At 43.3% G+C, this 22,008-nt stretch overlaps 1 protein-coding gene across 1 annotated transcript in view; it reads right to left on the bottom strand.

Annotated features, from left to right (window-relative positions):
• Positions 1 to 4,468: 4,468 nt before the first annotated feature.
• artn (artemin) overlaps positions 4,469 to 22,008 on the bottom strand; it is a 28,530-nt gene continuing 10,990 nt past the window's right edge. The window contains exons 6-8 of the mRNA XM_088927178.1: positions 7,326 to 7,411; positions 6,523 to 6,715; positions 4,469 to 4,875 (exon numbers count right to left, since the gene is read on the bottom strand). Coding sequence (XP_088783304.1) covers positions 4,469 to 4,875; positions 6,523 to 6,715; positions 7,326 to 7,411 — 686 coding nt within the window. The remainder of the gene's footprint in view (positions 4,876 to 6,522; positions 6,716 to 7,325; positions 7,412 to 22,008) is intronic.

The raw sequence follows: 22,008 nt of genomic DNA, 5'->3' as shown, positions 1-22,008 counted from the left end.
GTCAGAAGTAAAATAAAATTGTTCAGATAACGTGTTTTACTGAAAAAGACCTCCTCAAAGGAAACAGATTTTGTGCTTTTTGAGTTTTATTATTTATAATACTGTTTATTAACAGGAGTAGAGGAAATGCCAGGCCTTACTGACAATGTCGTGGACATCCTAATGCTTTATCTTGACCTTGGAGATTTACAGAGTAGCACTGCGATTCTCACTGTACATGCGGGACCACACTACTGCACTACTCATTCGTAAAGAGACGTGACACTATTTCCTGAGCACCCTAAACGAACTGACAGCCGTAAAATAAGACATTCCACTCATTTTTCCGATATGTCTTGAATGTTTTGCGTTATTAAGACAGGGACCCCAAAAAGTATAACAGCCATGAAACAAAGAAACCCATCTGCTGTACAGATCGCTACCGAAGATACGGAGCTCTTGGCAGTTCCCAATTCAGCGCGTTGCCATTTCATGTCTAAATGCAATTTTACTGCAATCCCAAGCAAAAAGATGCCATTTCGGCGTGTCAGCCAAGAATTACATTTCTTTGAGGCTGGAGGCATCCAGTTGTGTCCATTTGTTCTCATTGAAAGGTTTCAGAGGACAGCACCCCAGCTTCAACAGCATGAGCTGAAAACTGCAGCCTGACCTGCGCGGTCAAGGACAGAAGAGGACACTCCAGGAAGGGGAAAGAGACCTTGCCTCATCCAGCCAAAGAAAAAAATAACAGTACAGCATCCAGGCCTCTGGAGATACCATGGACAGGATGCAAAGAGGAGCACCAACTACAACACAGTCATACGGAACAAAAGATTATCATTCTTTCGTTCTAAACCCGAGAGGTGCTCACAGTAAACAGAAAATAGGAATTTTAATTGCTCTGTTTTTCTTTTTTTTACTGAAAAATCAATAACCATACGAAACACAACAGGTTAGTGGATCATAAAACCTTTGACAATCTAGTACATTTTCTAACCACGAACTAGCAGATAACAACGGTTTCACTGGAAACAAGGACCAGACATCCCAGTCCTGAGGAACACAAGACAAGACCGAGGGTTGGTAGTATATCGCCGGTGAAACCGGAAACTTTCAAAGAACAACTTCTGTGATGCAGCCGTGAGTCGGTGCAGAAGAAGAGCAACTTGAACCGAGCAGAAAACTTCTCCTTCCAGTTCCTTTTCAACGAAGGAAGAAAAAAGCAAACTGTATGTAACCGGTAATGTTAAAAGTTAAGGTCGATGAAAAATGCTCTGATCCTGACATTGCTCTATGGAAGAAACACTACAATGCTGCTCCAGAGAAAACAGTCAAACGCAAATACGATGGATCGTTTTTGCTAAATACGTTATCAGCATTTCTATCAACAAGAACTGCTCTTCCAACATGTAATATTTAATATACTTTCTATGATATAACATTTCAGCATGAAAACATGTCGAGAGCTGAGATGAATTCTACTGGACTGGATGCTGTGCTTAGCATGTGTGGGTTAAATCTGAAACCCCAGGTTCATTTCAAACCCATTTCTGATGCACCCTGACTCCTTGATTCCCATTTAATAATGCCAAAACTCTACCCTTTAAAAAATGAAAACATTTTAATATTGTTTCCCCTTTTTCCTACATCCCTCCTCCTGCTTCAACTTTTAAATAGGCAAAATAAACATAGGAAATTAAGGCCTTCACTGGTATGGAAATGTTCTACCACATTTCAGTCGTTATATCTTATGAGGTACTGTAAAGCAATCTGAATGGCTTTTACATGACTAGCAGTGGCATATTGTTTATGGTCCTGAAAGCTATACTTACTGTACAGAAGGCAAAAGAAAAACAACATGGTTAAGAATCTGCTCTTCCTTTGAGCAAAATAAAGCATTGCCACACTAATATATAAATGAAGAAAGATCTGCAACACTAGAAAAGCTCTGTTAACAGCCATAAATATTAGAAAAACTAATGTTTTTACAAAACAACAATTAAGCAACTAATCGTTCTCTTAACAAAATAGAAACTATGTTTAATAAATATATACACACTGTATACATCAAACAGCAAAAAAAATGTTATGTTCTTTTGAAAAAATGTAACTTATTAAGTAACCCTGAAAAGAGATTTACATTTTTGGGAATCAATGAAACCTAGCCTGATAAAAAAAATTCCACCATAAACTTACGTGCTCTGGGCACACACCTCATTGTCTGTGCTCACAGATCTAGGTCTCTGTCATACAGTCTCTTCACTTTGCCTTTGATGACGTACAGTTTGGATAGAATCCTACAATCAATGTCTTGAAAATGCCATCCGAGATATTTCCTTTTTCAAAGTAACCTCTTTACAGAGCCCAAGCTGCTTTCCAACACCACAAAATCAGAGCTGACCACTCTGACAGGAATGAAAGCCAAGGAAAATGTCAGAAGGCCTTGAGGTCAAAGGTCTTGAGAGAGTTAACGACCTTGCCTGGAGAAAGCGTGTTACTGGAGGTACAGCAGAAGCTTATGGGAACTACAGTACGCAGAAAGCTAAGCATTCTAAGATGGCTGACTAGGATGGCCCTGAGTTTAAAGAAGCACACTTACGGTGTGTTTTGAGTCACCCTCAGAGACGTGTGGCAGACCCTGATGCTTTGTTTTATATGAGGCAAAGGTCTTAGGTCCCAGGTCTTGGAAGAGACAGAGTCTTCAAGTTGTGGTGAGGGACAAGGAGTTTAGAAAAACTACAATTTTCTTTGGCAAGGTGATTTTAGGAATGGAGCTTTTTCTAGCCTTGCCCAGTAAGCAGACATATATAAAATGGCAACTTATTACACCCATTCTACATCTTCACCTTAGTTAAGCATGATTTGCCCTTCACTTGTGCAATGTAGAGTTGCACTGAACTGGGTTACGGCTTGTCACTGGGAGCACCTAATCTTTCTCAAAACACTGAGTAACTATTATCTTTTGCCAGGTTCTTTCTCTTACAAATGGAGACTCATCTCCAGATTTATGTAATTTTGTTAAAATGAGACTCACCTGCTTTACAAATGTGTATCTGGCCCACAGATGTGAAAAAGGAAATTCTAAAGCAATATGTCATGACCAAGCTGACAGTGAAATTCATTTCCTCTTGCCTGTCTCTCAGGCATTATGTGATAAGTAAATTTGTAGTACAAGCTTTTTTTGCTCATTTCATGCCAATACCCATAACTCAATATGGTTTCACAATAATAAAAGATGGTGGTCACCCATGTGGAGTTCTTGTCCACATGTCCCCTTTGGGACACCTATGTCCCAGTGGAAACTTCCCATTATTGTGGTCTCTATATGACGTGACCCTATACTCATTTTTTATAAAATGGACAAAGAATATACATCATCTTATTATCTTAAATAGCAAAAGCAACGTCACCTCACAGAGCCTGTGATGCGTTATCAAGAAATGTTCTCTTCGTTAGAGATACACTGCAGCTTGACAGGAAATATCCTTTCACTCTTTGTTTTCTCTGGCTAGCAACACTAAACTGTCTCACAGTTCAATACAAATAGATTCCTGTGTATTGCAATTCTAACAGAGTAAATCCTGCTTACTGGACTAGTAATTAGGGTGCTGTCTGGAACAATTAATGACAAGAGATGCTTCCGTTCTCAGAGTTAACGCCCAGCTTGTTTCAATGTCTTTTTTGACTGTAGTCGACCCAGCTTTCAATTTTGCCTGCACAGTCCTTATGCCTAAGCAATGTGAAAAGAGAAGCTGTCGTTCTGATTGAGTTCATTCCACTGATCCGGCCCCAATCCTTTCCATTTCCGTCACCTCCGGATCCTGTTGGTTCTGGTCCCAGTAATCCCCCAAAAAAGGAAGGGAAACCCTCTCAATATCCATAGTTTTCTCTCCCGAGGGCACAGTACAGAGGAATAAAGAAGAGAACTGCATGATCTGAGCTGCGTTCCCTTGCTCCAATTTACAAATCTCTGACTGCGTGCTCTGGGAGAGCAGGTTGGTGCAATTCCACTTTTCTGATTAAGGCATTTCTTACTCCTGGGACTGTTTCTAGTGAACACATGGCTGGAAGAGTCCTTACATATCGGAATCTCCATCTCTCGCCTCCATCAGGCCAGCGCAGCTCAGTCCCGACTCTTCGGATGGAGAATCTGGGCTCACGCGTTCCACCTCCCAGATTAAAAGCGTCTGGAAGAAAAGGCCGTCAATCGAGGCTCGGGCCCTGTTGCTTAGTCTGCTGCGCCCTCCCTTCTGCACAGAAGGCGGAGGGCACCGGGAGCTTTCCTGAAACCGAAAATGCAGGCCTGCCCCCCTCCTGTCCTCCTCCAGACTTTGAAGTGCTGGTGTGCAGCAGGTGCCCGTCTCCCGAGTCAACCCCAGTCCTCCCCTCCTGCCGGTGTCGTCTCCTCCTCCAGCTGGAGTTCCGATAAAGCCGCGCCGCTCCTCCTCCTCCTCCTTCTGCGCTCAAACCCCGCGAAGGCCCGGGCCTCTCAGCCCACGCAGCTGCACTCCGCGGCGGAGAGCCGCTCCACCGTCCGCCAGCTGTTCTCCACGTCCATGAAGGACACGGTCTCGTAGCGCGTGGGCCGGCAGCAGGGGTGGGCGGAGACGCCCTCCCGGGCCTTGATGACCCCCTGCCGGACCAGCGCGGCGAGCACCAGGTCGTGGTCGCTGCGCGCGCGCTGGCAGTCGCCGGCGCAGTACTTGAAGCGGACGATCTCGTCGGACTCGTAGCCCAGCCCCAGGTCGCGGACGCGCAGGTTCTTGATCCGCACTCGGCAGTCCCTTTTGGACTTCTTCCCTCCCTTCCTGGGCCGGCCGGGCCGCGCTGAGCCCGGGGGAGAGCGATCCCACCGGCCCCGATGGAGCGCCACGTCTTCGGCAAGAGCCGGGTGAGCTGTGGGAAGACGGGGAGAGGACACGGTCTGTAACTGTCCTCTGTCTTACTAAAGGAATGTTTCCCCTAAACAGCGACTGCGTCAGCCAAGAAGCAGCGCAGGGTAACCCCAGCGATGCCGTCACCTACCTTACAGCTGGGTTGAAAGAAGGAATCGAGACAAAACCCCTTGGACATGCTGGGTCCGCAGCAGCAGTTCTCACCCGTGACCCTCCTGTAACAGCTCCTCAGCCCTACCCGATAAACTACACCCCCCCACTAGTGGGCTCTGCTTCCCAGAGTTACCCGTTACAGTTTATCCACGAAAATTGGACCGCTGCAGTCTCGTGGTTGCTACCAAAGTGGGGGGGGGGAAACAAGTCATGGGAATATTTCAATTCAACAAGTTAATAGATTGGAAAGAAAAGCCTTTAGGGTTTGTTCAAATAATGACTGAATTATCAGTAACACATTACTTATCGTACTCCCAGAGCATGCGGTCTTTTACTGACATCAAGGGAGAGAGTGCTTTAGCTAAAGTGAAGAGAAGCACAGTGTGGCTTTGTTCGTTAATTAAAGCTGTGCTGTTTCAGTGGAGATAACTCCTTAAAGCCTGAAACAAGCCGAATTGCAAGATCATAAAAACCGGTTAGAAGTGCTCGGTTGTGTTCTCACTGCTTCCTTCATAGGCTCTTTCTGAAACAAGCAAGGTTTCCTTGAGCAGCTAAACCAGGGGCAGGCTCAATCCTTCTCTGCTCACATTTTTCCCTGAATGTGAATTCATGTGAAAGGGTGGATCACTGCTTTTCTTACAGAATTTCTGGACCAGAGAAACCTTGTGCACATGTCCTTTCATGCGCCTGTGGATGCTATTTAAACTCCACAGAGGCGAGAGGCATTCACAAATATTGCTCCTGAGGCCAACGGAATTAGGAAACCTACCGTGTGAGCAACTTCATGGCATGTGGTTCATTGTGTTCAAACTTGCAGGTTGATTTCTTGAAAGATTCAACATAATTTCATAAAACAATGCTATGCATCCAGCGCCTGAGACCATTTGTAAGCTATACTATATCTCGTTAGACCGTGGGAGGATCTTTTGGGATGTTCACGATTTGTAATCCAACTGTATGTATTACTGACTTTGCAAACTTTACTGCTCTTTCTGAGCCTGCTAGTCAGTCACAAAAATCTTTTTCCCAGAAAGGCTTGGTTAGCACATGTGCATTAAATTATTATTTCAAAGATGTTCTCATGGCCAAAAGAAAAGTAAAACAGCATTAAAACACAGATGCTCCATTTGTAAACAAAAATAGAACTGTTAAATATTTCTGTCTTAAATCTGAGGGAAGAAAATACTTAAAAAGTCCCTGGTCTGAACTGAATTTATTAAGATTGACTCCAAATGTTGCTTCACCTGTGTGCAGTTGAAAATTATTTGTTACTTCCAAATGAGGATCGCCAAACCTTAAACGAAAACTGCGGAGAGATTACCAGCGCCCTCTTAGGAAGAAGATATGTTCAGCTTCCCGTTGACCAAAATCATATTTTCAACAGGCACTGCACAAGTGAAAGTCACAGATAAGCTCACTGAGTGTTTACTACAAAGTTTACCGTGGGCCATGTTAAGTCACGCTGGTTTCTCAGCACCTCTCTCTGGGGACTCACCGAACAGGCCTCCCCAGGACGAATGTGCCTCTCCGCCCTCTCTGGGCTCCTCCACCTCCAGGTTGTCCGGCGGGATCCACACTGCCTTCCCCAGCACCGACTCCGGCTCGGGGCTGGGCTCAGCCCGCAGGCTCTCCCCGGGAAGAAGCCCGTCCACAAGGGTCAGCAGAGAGGCCAGCACCCACAGCGCCACCTGGCGAGAGCAGACAGAGCACTGCCGTGTCAGTGTTTTCCTCTCAGGACACACGCAGCTTCCATCTGAGACCCAGCTTGAGCAGTTTACCACAGACACACACACCAGACGTTACAGCACAGGGGGGGCTGTTGCCTGCTTTGCCTTCTCCAGAGGGGAACCGAGTGGTAGAGACAGGTAACTGGTTTTGCAGGCAATGCACGACCAGCAGAATATGTTTTTGTGAGGTTCTGGAGGCGTCAATGATGCACAATGATAAACAGTAAAATGAAATGACTGCTAGGGGGACACTTCGGAAGTGCAGGGGAGTAAAACCAGGCTTTCCATAAGCTGGCAGCCATATCACCCTGCAGCGCAGAGCTGGCAGCCCCACTGGAGCTCAACAGGTGTGAGCCTGGTCAGCATCTGGATGGGAGACCTCCTGGGAATAACTAAGGGTCCTGCTGGAGGAGGTGCGATGGCTGAAACCTCGGGGCCCCAGATGGGGGGCCACTCTTCAGCGAGAGAGCAAGCAGCTCCCATCCTGTACTGCACCGGAGGTGTTATGGGATCTTTCAGGGTAAAAAAAGTGCCACAGAGATGCAAACAATGGTGATATAGCTGGAGGTACCTTCCAGCCTCCCAGGTAGGATCCCGTCCTGAGAGACACTTCCGTCTCCTCCGGAACACGTCCTGCACTCTCCCGTCTCTTCCTGTCTGGAGATGAAGGAAGAGCCAGTTAGTTCACACTAACACCCATCTCACCCCTGACCGCAGAACAACGTACAGATAAAAAAACGACAACCTTTTAATTGACCCATTGTTAGAGTTCTATTTTACTGCTATGCACCGTACTTCTGATCCACTGCAAAGTTTTAATCGTTCAAAACAAAAATGAAACTCCTAGTCTGGCAGAAAAAATCCACTCCTTTACTAAACTGTAAAGATTAGATTTTTCCAAATATTTACTCTTTTGATTTGGAGAGGATGCTTATTATGTGTTAAAATATTGCATCTTGAATTCTGAAAAAAAAAAATGATACGAATGCCAACAAACAGATATATTTTGAAGCGCTCATCGGAAGGTAAATAAATTAATAAAATGTCCCAAGTGCTGTGTCCTAAAGACCTTTGTATTTTAGAAACCAACTTTGCATTTCAGCTGACCGGGATAGGATCTGGCTTCCCCGTGACCCTGGGGGCCAAATTGAGTTCATCTGGGATATAACCTGATGTAAAACATTCCTAATAAAATAGAAACAATCAAACAGTTTAGAAAATAGTTTAAAATAATCCATTTCTATTATATGAATGCTTTAAATAACAGTAGTAGAATAACAGTTTTTCACAGTACAGAGTGAATTAAAAAACCACAGTCTTATTCTTTTTTATTTTGCCCAAACTTCATCAATCTTTTGTACATTTTCAGCGCTTTTTAAAGCAAGCACTACGTTCTGCCTCTCTGGTGGGAAAACCTCAATGTACTGAGATAGGTCACACTGCTTGTGTCGGCTTGTCTACTGAAAGGATTCATATGCCTCACAAGTTCAGTGACAACACCTTCTATAGAACCCTTCTCAATGGAATTCTTAAAGAGCCAGAGATCTTTCTATTCAAAATATTAAAAGGTTTACAGAAACAGAAACTCTGCAGAAGGGCAGCAGACCATTACTGATCGAAAGCCGATAAGGTGGTCTTCCTATTACAGCGAACCTGTTTCTGAAATGACTTGCACAGTGAGGCTGACCTTTCTGTTTTACGCCCTTGACAGGGTGGGAACTACTGTACTGCCGCCCCACTAACGTTGCATGAGATCAGCCCACAATACCTCGCTACAGTTCACTTATCCTTTCTAAAATTTTCCTCTGAAAGACAATGAGAAACGGTGACGGCACTAAAATCTGGAAAGAAGAGATTGTTGCATTTATCTGAGAACCGAAAGGGAGATGGCTGTCACATTTCAGTCATCCGGCATGTAATATTAAGTCACTTTAATAAACTCTTCACATTCACCGGTGAATGTTGAGCATGGTGATAAAGATGATAAAGAATTAGGGCTGTTATGGGTGGATTAAAAGTGAGATATACTGTATCAGTTCAGGTGGGGAGCTGTATCAGCCTGTGCTGCCTGCAAGGCTACAGTAAAGGTTGATGCCACACTGGGAAGAAGGCTCTACAGCTGAGACGTTGTTTCTCCTGTCTGTTTTTAGAATGGAATTAACCTTTACTTGTTCCAGATATATTCGATTTTCACATATACAATGAATGAATGTCATTTATCTTAAAATACACTTTACAAAGTACTGTACATTCACCACTTTTATTTCATTTATCTTTTCAAATTCCTGTATTTATAAAAACTCAGCACCATGTGATTTATATGTGTGTAAGTTCCACTTACATACTGCAAACCCATCTAAACGTACTAATTATCATTCCTTCACAGAACAGGAAAGGAATTCTCATTTTCAGGGTATCAAAATACAATCTAAAGGAAAAACTATTCTTATAGTGTGAGTTTCCAAAGCTGTCTCCAATATTTGGGGAACAAACAGTATTAGAGCCCAAGCAATACTAATATTGTTAGTGTTTATCTGCTTTCTTCAACTTCCCCTTTCTTAAACATGTTTTGCAAAAACTAGACCTCATCGGGAATGGAGGGGGGGTGTAATTCGATTACTGAACAGCTGGGGGCACTGTTTAGCAACCTTTCCTCAGATTTCTTGCAAGAGCAGCACAAAATCTTTTTCTCTGTCCATCGCCACTTGCGGTGTCACCTCTATCACTCCACCATTTGCACATGTTTGAAGTTGACACCGCAAAAAAAAGTCAAACACTAAACTATGAGCTCTGGCATGAAGTGTGTGTTTCAAGAGAAAACGTCTGTGATGCCATCTATGAAACTTGTACAATGAAAGCACAATAAAGCAGTGTTAGAGCCCTTACAGTAGAGTTTTCAATTGAACTCTTATTACTTTAACTCACACTGGTGATACATGACAGATAGCATTACTAAAGTGACTATTTTAAAAGAGGGTAGCAATAATGTTTTTTGTAAATAACCTCAACTTTCAAAAAGCATTTATGATCCAGCTGCTTCAGGCCCTGTGTGGTCCTGACACAGCACAGCACAGCACCAGAACTCACATCCCTGCTCTTGCCAGGGGCTGTGTGCAGCATCCAGCATGGTTTATAAGAGAGATCCAAGACCAGGCTGTCCCTGTGACTCACTTTACTGGGAGAATATTCACATATAATATTTGGATGCAAGACGTATGGCATGAAGCAGGAGGGATTGGTAGCCAACACCACTATGATCTAGAAACAACACAACTGCTTTTTTTTTCCAGATACTTTTAGTTTACCCCTGTCTTCTAAAAGGCACACATGTTGCAATGTCTTTATGACTTGAGAGCCCCTTCTCCAGGATTTCGTGGATCGTATTACCCCCGCTGATAATGATCAGGACTGTGAATGCCAGTTTCATTAATTTCAGAGGAAAGCAGCCATGAAGAGAATTAAATAAAGGCTTGTATAGGATTTCAATGGTTTTATTACACGTCTGCGTATAAAAAAGGATTTATGCGTGATATGGGAACACAATAGGTTTAAGAGCAGGCTGTCATAATATAACTTATAAGTGACCACCAAGGATTCATGGGGAGATATAAATAGAAGGACAAATCAACAACAGGAGAGCATGTTGTTTTTATCTCTTGCTTTTTATATCTCTTTTACTGCTGTCAGCTTTCTAAAAATAGCCTTCCCTGCATATAAACCTGCACACATTGCTTCCCTGTGGCAGGAACACAGTACAAAGGCTTTATGGAAGACACACTGACAGCAAGTCCTAGTATTTGCAGTATAAGAAGCATAAACGCTGCTGCTAATTATCGCTATGTGTGTGATTGTGTTTGATGTGCAGGTCATTGCAAAAGACTGCAAGATCATTTTAAAAAGTATTAGGAAAATGGACGATACAATCAATGCATTAGTCAGCTTGGAAGGGGGCTTGTACTGAAAACCGATGAGATTCCTTAACTGAACTGAAATTGCTTTAAGATTACTGAGGTACAAGTCTTAGTCTATAAGGAACGGCTGTGCATAAGGCACTGCAGAATGCTTTGGAAAAATGCGTATTGTTTATCACAGCAAAGACTATAAAACGGATTCCATTCTACCAAGGCTCTGTACATGAACTACGAGGTCGTTTGAATTTATTTCTCATTACCAGAGGTGACAGCTTTGTTCTCGCATTCCACACCATTCAGGGAATTAACACGGGGCTCGAGGAATGCCAGAGAAAACTTTGCAATCCTAACCACCCCTGCTCGACACTGATTGCTGGACGAAGTTACTCCCTGGACCTGCCAAAGACTGGCAAGGATCAAGCCTCTAATTGCTTATTGTTATTAGCAGTGGAGATTAATTAACCCTCCAGCTCTGCTATCTAAAAGGAAAATTAAAGCCATTAAGGGAAAGCACTGCAATTGATCTGCATGCACTGCAGCCCCAACACATTAGATCAAATCTCATTTCCAGACTGGGAAGCTGAAAGAGGACACTAGGCAGGACACCTTCATGCCCTAACCTGATTTCGGACTTGTGCATTTCAGGTAAAACAGCCTTTTCAAAGCTGCCATTGATGCCTGTTTTCAAAGGCAATGAGTGGCTTTAATGTTGTGCGAGGTAACCTCAGCAGCTGTGTGTGTTTTAATGCCTTCTTCTGCATGGTGGGGCCACTCTCCTTCTTTTGTGGCACTGTTGTGCACCTCAGAATGAAACCTGGCTGCAGGGAGATGGCATCATGAGATCAGTTTTGTTTTAACCACTTCAAACTTCTCGAACTTAAAGAACTGCCAGCATAGGCGTAACAGTGATATGATAAATAACTGTCCCAGTGCAGCAAGACAGCAATGCTAACCACCTCTCCACCATGCTGCCTTTACAAACTTTTTAATTCCTATTCCTCAGTATCATCCTCACACCAGCCCTGTCCTTCTCTTACTAACTGAACGCCATGGGGTTCCTGCTAGAACAGAGAAAGGCTCGTTATCTGAAGGGACAGCCTCCGTATCAAGGGCCCTTTAAGGCACTTTTTTCTTAAAAGCTTCATGTTTTGCTGTTGTAGTGAGTCGCTAAAGGAGAGCCCAGGGCAAAGCTGACGGAAGGAAGTCTGTGCAGAGGTCAGGAAAGGTCTGCTGTGTTTTACTGCCCTTTGACTCCAGGGCCCTCTGCCCAAAGAGCTATTAAAGAGGCTTTACCTGTCAGCCCGGCTGGAATTAACAGGTGTTGAAGTAAAAGCGAGAGAACAAGGATTAAATGGAGATTTTGGTCAATGATAACAGCCCGGTAAAAGCATAAGTTCTATAAGATCTAATTTTATGATTGGAGCTGGTTGATTATTACCAGACATTCCTTCCTCAGGTGTGCCAGGCTGCTGTCAAAAAGCAACTGCCCTGCAAGCACATTATCTCACTCCCTCTACTTCCCTCTGTCATAAAAACGCAATAAATTCCTTCACACACTTCCACTTGTCTCCCAGACAGCAAGCGCCACTGCTCTGCAAACCAGGAATCACCGCCTCTGGGCCTCCTTGAAAACCAATACATGGCTGAATTACTGAGCTGTCATCTGAGGTCAGACTGCAATTGGGAATTACAAAGAATACACTACATGGGATAAGAGAACAATCGTAGCTTCTTGCTTCCACATACCGTGAATTGTACAAATGTGGGCATCTGATACAACTTTTTTCTGTAACAAAAACCAAAATAAATACGTTTTGGAGACAAAATCCATTTTTCAAATTCACATTTCACTCACATTAGAGCTGCAGTGCTTCAACATGACTACTATGGACACTACTACTACTACTACTGCTGCTGCTGCTGCTGCTTCTCCTACTGCTACTGCATTCTTTAGCTCTGTCCCTGTAAACCCACTTCCTTTCTCCACACCCACCCAGGCCATGTTCAAGGACACAGGGAGAGCAGCGCTGGTCACTGCTCAAGACAGCAGCTCGCACAGCTGGCCCTGGAGTCAGCTCAAGCAGCGGGCAACTAGTAAAACGTATCCAAACGTATGAACGTGACTAGCTATGCACTGGACAAGCTGCAAGCACGTTATATCCTTCAAATCCAGCTGCACTACACCTGCTGAGGGATGCACTCTTATTTAGAATACACGAGAAATCCTCTTGGAGGTCTGACAGCTCTCCCCAGCACAGCTGTCTCACGCACTCAGAAGAGATGGGCATGATAACACTATAATGCATTCTATTGCACACTGGATTGAGCTGCCAGGAAGTCCAACTGCATCTCAACAAAACCCTACAGACATGACTTCAAGTCAGAGCTGGAGGGTGAAGAATCAGTGACAGAGTAAAGTGCTTCTGAGTAATGGACTGTAACAGAAGAGCATTGTGCTCATGATCTTTACAGACCCATACAAAGCATTCTGGGAGGCCTCATCATGAAGGACCCTACAGACGCTATTGTGTTGTGTTACACTGCCCCTGTAAAGATGTGATCAAGGCCTCAAATGTCAGAAGTAAGATGGTCCATTTTAGCGACAAGGAAGACATGGATCAGACATAAGCTAAAGCCCTCTGTGTGAACTAGAGTGCTTCCCTTTGTGACTGCATTAAGAAGGCAAATAAGAAAGAAATTAAAACAGACACTGCAGGAATCCAGATGATGTTAATATGGTGCCTTAAGAGTACATTGTGGACAAACATGCATGAGTCATGAGCATCACAGGTCATCTGCAGAACAGCTCCTGCCTGTCTGCTGATCTACACCAAGGAGTTGATGGGAAGGTACTGTACATTCGAATCCACTGTGTCAGATCAGGAGGGCAAAACCAGGGATGTCATTTCTGAGACAGAAAGTAGCAGGACTGCTGCTGAGCCTGAGACCTCAGAAATGGGAAGCACAACCTTTTCTTCAGGACAAAGCGCAGATAAAGGGACGCCCAGTGGAAATGAATAGGAAACGTATGTCTAGGATGTAACTCCACACAAAGTCAGGTTGGGTTGGGTTAAACAAATTGCTGGGGTCTAATATATCTTGATGTCCTCAAAAAGCAACTGGTGACCACACAAGCAAGATGGGCATCTACTTGTTTTTAATGTTGCTTATGTTCTTGTGATTTGAAAACCCTTAACAAAGACAGAGCACCACCACAGAAGAGTCCTGATTCCCACGAGTGGTGGGAAGTCCTGGCCCAGTGCGAGTGGTCCGGTGGTAACGGGGTAGTGGGGCAGAACAGGGGTTAGGGGTCTGGACTCGTAACTGGAAGGTTGTGGGATCAAGTCCCAGGTGAGACACTGATCTTGTACATGATACTTTTTCCAGATGGATCCAGTAAAACACTCAGCAGTATACAGAAAACGGGTGCAAATATTAAGTTGCTTTGCACAAAAGCATCAGCCTGATAAACCTGTATGCAGGAAGTACTGCACATGCTGCAGTTTTGGATCACTGTCTGCCTGGATTAGCTCCCTTTACAATGCCTTCTAAAGAGGTTCTCACCCTCGCATTCCCTCCAGTCTGAACAAGCTGTTGAGAAATGAGAATGTGCCAAACCACGTGGGGAACAACTGTGAGTTTAAACCTGATGGCTATTTACAACGTGAACATTCAACCAAACAGGCTTGGCACACCGTCTTCTCTAAAAGCCTGTCACAAATTCCATCGTATACACACATTACTGGACAGTAGCATGTGTGCTGCATTCATATCTATCTTATATCATATACTGTAAGTGGCTCATTATGCACAAGATCTTAGGAGCAATACAGAACAAAAGAAATTGTTGTTTTTAGACATCTCTCTGTTGTTAGAATATTGCAGGAGTGTGCATTCAATTGTTATACATTGCATCAAAAACATTGTGAATGAAAAAAGAGAGCCAAGTTACAAATTCACCGAGCAATCCATCTCCAAAACTCAGTCATACGCAGACAGTCTCACATGTAAGGAAGTGACTACAGTACCTATGGGCAGTAATGTGAGAGACTCAATGACTTGAGGACACAAGTGTGGGATGTCTTGTGCACCAAGTAGGAGGCACGAGACACTCGTAGTACAGTACATACTTGCATGAAGCCTCTCAATAGCGTTTTGTAATGGTTTTCCCATTTAAAAAGGCTAACCACTTTCACTTCAGGTTTGAAAAGGTTTGAAGTGTCTTAAGTTGTATGGACAGTTCACATATGCAGTGTTATTAATCACAAATAAACGTAGGAATTTACAACTGGACAGCATGTCTTATAAGAAAATCCACTTACAACGGAGAACAAAGTAGTCTGTATTTCACTGATCATACTAAAAGCTGTTTTTACGGGAGTGCAGTGTTTTCCCCTGTGGTCAGACACAGGAATCAATCCAGAGAAAAACAACTAGATACATTCCTGGGCTTAAGGGAATGTCGTATACTGACAGGCTGGGGGGAACTGAATCTTTTCGGTCTTGAACAGAGGAGACTATGAGGAGGCCTAATGCCAGTTCCTCAAAGGCACTGACAGAGTCAGCCCAGTGGAAGTATTTAGAGCCAACAGTGAAACACAAACCAAAGGACACAAGTGGAAACTATGAGGAAGTGCTATTAAAATGCAGAACAGGAGGCACCTCTTTACATGAAAGGTTGTAAATGTCTGGAACACATGCTGCCCACCCATGCTGACGAGGGAGACACCCTAGGCTCCTTCAGAAAATGGCTGGATGAGATTCCCCGACTACATACCTACTAGACATGGCTGAATTTGGAGCTTTTCCACAGACAGCGGAATAAAGAACAGGCTAAATATGAGTTCAGCTGCAGTTTTCCATTATGCACAAATAATTTATTTAATCAAGGGAACTTAAACCATGTAAAGCTTTACTATGAACTTGATCCTAATTCATATCAGTAGATGGTCACTGTTTCTTCTAGGAATGCCTCTCGTGCTTGTTTTGGACAAAGCAGCTGATTCGGAAATTGTTTGATCCCCAAAATTCCAGTCCAGCTCAGGGAGCCCTGGTTCTCAAAGCTCCTCTCTTTCCCTCAGGAAACCTCTCCCCAGATCCAAACAATCGAGACGTTTCTCTTCCAGGATCATAGTTGTGAAGAACATCGCTTTGGCCCTCCCGAGATTCTGTATTCACATTAGGAACTGCCACCATCGGAGCTGCTTTTAAGGAGAGTGAGGCTACATGACAATGTGTGTTTGTTTTTCTGTGTAATTAAAGAGGAAAAACAGCTCCTAATAACACTCTGCTAGCGAATGGAGACAAATCCTGTAGAAGATTTTGAGTCTAGGCTTTGGCTAGGAATTCTTTCCAGCGACTACGTACAGTACAGTTGGTTTAATTCTGCACTAAAGAAAGAAAGTCATTAAAGGAAGCATAATTATGGCACCAGCGCGCTTGCAATGGCTTTTAAAATCCTTCTAGACAAACAACGTGAACTTAGATGCTAGCTGTACCACAAGATGTAGCATTGCATTCCACAGACAGAAGATACAAAATGTCAACGTAATTGAAAAAATACACTGCAAGTACTATCCTGGCATCGAAGTTACTGGTTCTGATTATCAGCCAATTCTACAAAGGCTACAACTTCACTCTAGACAAACAAAGTGAATTGGTATATAGAGTACAGCTGTGGGCCTAAATTCCACTGAAAATCATACAACGTCAGATACAGTTCCAGTGCTGAAGTTAAATAGCACACAGGCAGTCCACTAAACCGGTCAGTAATGTCTTAGTCCGTTATTGATTCTTTTAGCAGCTGAAAGTCAGACTCCATCTTTTTCCCCAGATAAGAAGTTGACCATGGTTGCATCTGCAAAACCAGGCTTTGCCGTGATTATACTATGCAAATTCTATCATGTAAAATACTTTTTCCAACGACGTACAGAAACCATGCCCACACTCTCCCCTGGTTTCCTCTGTCCTGTCCTTCCCTAAGAAAACCGCAACCATTAAAGCATTAGAAGCGCGGGTCTCGCGTGGTTCGAGGCCTGTGACTGAGATCGAAACCCAGACGGATGTGTGTTACTGTCCGGGACGCAGTTTTTATTTTGCTTTCCAAATTAAGTGGATATTGTTTGCATTCCTTCGCATGCAGCGTCCTCACAAGCACAGCCTTTGTGGTGTAGCGAGCCAGCTGCCTTCTCAGTTCTCTGCCACGATCCCCCCTCTCTCTCTCTCACACACAGAAACGTAGTCCACTGAGCTACAGTACATCACTGCCCACTTGTGTATTCAGCCCAGGACCATATCTGATCCCTATCGTGACCGACAATTCATGCAACCAAAAAAGAAAACTGACTACAAGGCAGCTGTTCACTCAAGGAAGGAAATTCCTTTACTTTTACAGGTGCAAGGACCACTTACTGTACAACACTGTTTCAAGTGTAATGGAGTCGCATTTACAAAGGTCTGCTCAGACAGTTTTTTTAGAAAATCTCCCATTCAAATGCAATTAAAAGGTTACTAGTGATGTTACAGTAACATAAGAAACAACATTAAGATTCTATATACATTCTAACAACACAGTAAGAAATGATGGAAAAACCATACAATGGCATGTGGGCGCAGTGGTTAGCATTGCTGCTTCACGGCACTGGGGCTCTGAGTCCAGTTCTAGACCTGGGGTGCTGTCTGCGAGGGGCTTGCGTGCTCCCCCATGTGTGTGCCCTGTGATGGACTGCTGTCCTGTCCAGGGCGTATCCTGTCTTGCAACAGGATAGACTCCGGCTCCCCTGCACCGCTAAATTGGAGGAAGGGGTTAGAGAATAGATGGATGGAACAAAATTAGAAAAGAAAACATAGTCTTTTACTTATTCTCACTTTCCATTAGGACATCAACTTTATTATTATTATTATGCCTCACTGGCACAAAAACCAGCAGGTGTGTGGGTCTCCAGTACCAATTCTCAGTGCAAATGCTTTATATTTTATTACCAACATTATAATTAATAATACTTCCTTACACTTATATAGCGCTTATCTGGACACTCCACTCAAAGCACCTTTTATACAGTGCAGTGTCCCCGTCACTATACTGGGGTATTAGGGTCCACACAGAACACAAGGTGAGCGCCCCCTACTGGTCCCACTAACACCTCTTCCAGCAGCAACCTTAGCTTTCCCAGGAGGTCTCCCATTCAGATACGGGCCAGGCTCCCACCTGCGGAGCTTCACTGGGTTGCAAGGTGATATAGCTGGTGGCATGTATCTGAAAGATATCTGATAGCTCCAACATAAACAGAGTCTGACCTCAGTTGGAGGACTGGTGACTCTAACAAAGTGGTCTTCCTGCCTTCTGCGTGTATTCTATAGTCACATGGGGATGTGGTATTCACAACTCGTCCCTAGTTAGGATTCAATCACTGTCTCCCAGTGGGAGAATTCAATGTCATTGGGAGTCCTAGGGGTAGTGTCATGGGAAAAGGCTCAGACTGCACTGCTACTAGTCCTGTTATAGATACAAATTGAAACCAGACTCGTTTAAACCTCACATTTATTATTAATTCTATGAAGTGCTGCATTCTAAATAGAATCGGTCATGTCATAATTTCTCATCTGAAACAACAGGATCAGAGGCATTCCCTCTGTGAGTCACCGAGGAACTAAAAATTTGGAGTGCCTCCAAAGTGAAAACCAAAATGACCCCAGAACTCCTGGCACCCATCACTCCAGAGGGCAGGAGGGACGAGATTACCAGTACATCAGCCCAGCTCAGGGTTCTTCAATCCCCGGCAGCCTCATGACTCGGCAATATCTAAGTTATTGCCACATGTTCAAAGAGTGAGCAGCACTGCATGGACACTTAATGAAATCCTAATCTTGCCGTTAATTGTCTTCTATCTGGGAAGGAAAGAGGAATTCAAAATCATTATTTATTTAGCTTCCCTTCAATGGAACGATCTAGTCAGCAGATCCAAATGGACTGGAGTGGTGGCTGACCTCTGCAAAGAGCAGGCACCCCTATTGCTGGAGAGAACTTCTAATGCTGTGCGTTGTTATTAATTTATCATTTGCCCGAAGCTTTTATCCCTAACAAACTTGAACCCATTACAGAGACATGCGTTCTGTGGAAACAGTCCGAGTCGCGCACCTTGTTCAAGTGTGCAACAGGAGCAGCCCACTCGGGATTTAAACACAAAACTTTCCAGCTATGAACCCTCACCACTACTCCACACAGCTGTAGCCCCTTCTCCTCTCTTCCGATAGAACCAAAACACTGGCTGCAGTTCACTGGCCGTACGTGGCTTACAGTCCACATCCTGGAGCACAATGTGTTCACCCTCACAATTTCTAATGCACTCTGCCCTGAGGATGGAACCCAGGTTTGTTTTCCATTTATCCTGTCTCATTCAATATCCTGCCTGGCAAACGTATAGATCACATTTACCCAGTAGCGGATCTGTGAAAATCGAAGAGCAATGTCACTTCCCATGACTAACATATGATATACTATAACACAGAATATACTTCTCTAAACATGAGATCTACAGCATAGAAACAAAACTATTATTTTACAATACAAAAGGTATTATACTATTATTATTATTATTATGAGAAGGTAAACCAAAACATTAAATGGAAAAACAGACTATAAAAAATTAAAAGTAAAAAATGATACCTGATGGGAATGTTCTCATTTGAACAGTGGTGTTGTAGTTTGTGGCCTGTGTTCTGTCTTCTACTCTACAACTCCGAGGAACACAGATGTTGAGGAACAATTGCAACCCACTGGATAACGTTTTTGGGCTCACACGGGTTTCCTGAGTTAAGCGTTTGAAGTTGGGGACGATGATTTCTCTCACACCCCACAGGTCTGGACCTCTGGCCCTTACTGTCAGTCGGCCTCATGATTGATAACAGGCTCCAGATCTCCCTGCACCTCGCCCTTCAAACCTTCACTTCGCACTTCAGGGTGACGGACACTGTCTCATTTAACAGTAGCCCTTTCTCTTTCAACTCTTAGGAAAACCATTTAATTAAATTCCTGGGAAATGCACGCTGGAAAACTCCTCTTCATCTAATAAACGGAGGCTTTATGTGATGAAATCAAAAACAAATGGTGGAAAATGTACTTCATGTCCCGCTAACCCATTCCTTAAATGGGAATATAGGCGAGCAGACTGGGCTGGCAGTGGGATGCTGGGATAGGGTTTCAGTCAGCGGAGTGGAGTGTGCCATTTCTGGGACCCAGTGGAGCATGTGTGTGTGTGAAGGAGACTTGAGCCCGCAGAAAACGCAGCTTTCCCATTGAAAAATACAGCAGGAACAGAGACATCCATCGCATTCGAAGGTGCGCAGAGAATCATCTACTGCCGCGACAAGGAGACCAAAACATTTTAGTCCACTGGCAGGGAGTAAAGGTTTGTAGTTGTCCTTTTCGTACAGGAGAAACTCCATTCGCCCTGTCTGCACCAGTACAATAAAAGTCGCACTAGAATGAGCTGTGATGAAAAAGGTTTGTTGATCTTGTTGCTATAGTGAAACCTATCACATCCAGGGAGTTTTTTCCCCTGTCGTTTGTTCTTTTTCTCCCACTGTTTGCCTTTGCAGTCATGTTATACCACAGATGAATTACCACATTCACATGAAGGCATTTTTTATTTGCTATTGCTTGTGTTCGGCCTCTTTTTAAACCTTTGTCTGCATTAAGGAGATGTGTTGCCGACAGTCAGAGAATGACCTGTACGTTACTTTAACAAGGAAATTAAAGGATGTGGGGTTCTGTCAAATAAACATTAATAATCGTGTATACAAAAATGCTTATTTCGTATCCTGCTTTCTACACAAATCAGAGACACTGCATTTTGCATACAATAGCAATGTTACACTTCTTAAAGGCAGTTCTGTAGCACTTTCTCTCAACTAAAAGCTTGAACATAAACTGAAAGACATTAAAAATGCTTTCAGTATATAAAAAAAACAAATTAGGCCATATCAACACTCTGATAATTAGAAAGAATACAAAATATCTCCATTATGTAGATCCTTTATGTACTCTGCCTGATTGTTCCCATAATAAGCAGGTTATTTATGATTCACGGGCTGTGTTTTCGACTTAAAGGACACATCTGTGCATGAATTGTGGTGCAATGTAGCTTACATCCAAACTTCTGCACAGAACCCCACAATTAGGAATGGTTTCAATCAGCCAGCATGTCCCCTCTCTTTACAAACACTACAGCAGTTGTGGGTTTGCCCAAGTCTCAGCATTCATGGGCTCCAATTAAGGAAAAAAAACACTGCTCCCCATTACCGTGTGTGAGCTCAACAAATGATGCTCAGACTAATTTGAGGCAATGAGCTGCACTGTACGCTCCTGTTATTTAACAGGAATAACCTTGACCATGATTGACACGTCTGACCTGTCGAGTGAGACGTGCTATTAAGCACAACGTAATTTACTGTATTTGGATAAACTGCTGCAGTCAAATAAAAGATTGGATTCTTGAACATGCTTTCAATCTTGAACAATACTTTAACACACTGTAGGTTGTTGGGTTTAGCTAAGATTCTGCACAAGAAACATGATTTTATGGTGAGAGCAAGTACTGCAATTGTAACCTTCAGCGTGCCCTTGAGGTGTAAAATGGTTGATTCATTTTGCTTCTGTAACAATTTGTTTATTGTGTTCCAAAATACAGCAAACCTAAAGTCCATTCGCTACACTAGAATCTGCTGGGATTGCCCAAGATAAACAGCTAAAAACGTCCACTATGTGTTAGCAGTTTCATGACAAAATGCACATGCTTAGTATACTTGACTTGTCCCTCTGAGATACAGCAGCCCTTAAAGGCCACATAGTAACTAATATTTACAATTCATACTAATTAATCGTTTAATTTGCTTAGAGGTTTTTTTCTGAAAGGATCTCAAAGCACTTGGCATATAGTAGGGGCTTCACTTCAACCCAATACACATAATGTGTAGTATTTCTCAGCAGGCCTTGGAGACAGTACTAATGATCTTTATGGAGCATATACGTCACATACTGGGTCACTGCAAACCAGCATGGTCCTGCTCATCCCTTGCTTTTCAATAACACTAAACTTGCAAACAGCAAAACGAGTGTAATATTGTAAATAGTTATGCATTTATGGTTATCTAAAATTAAAGACATGCTCTCCTGTTCAGAATTACAAGCTTTTTTAAATTAATACATTATAGCCTATAACCTACTCTGTGCAAACAATAAAATGCTGTAAAAGCAAAAAGGAAGTATCAAGAGCCTTTGGATTTAGACTCAATACAGATAAGAACAGGGGAAAATTCAGCAGCCACAGTATATGGCTCTAAAAG

Source organism: Atractosteus spatula, chromosome 11 (assembly GCF_055471065.1).
Source record: "Atractosteus spatula isolate fAtrSpa1 chromosome 11, fAtrSpa1.hap1, whole genome shotgun sequence".
Taxonomy (NCBI): Eukaryota; Metazoa; Chordata; class Actinopteri; order Semionotiformes; family Lepisosteidae; genus Atractosteus; species Atractosteus spatula.
Note: the sequence above shows the minus strand (reverse complement) of the source record. Positions and strands in the feature narration are given on the sequence as shown.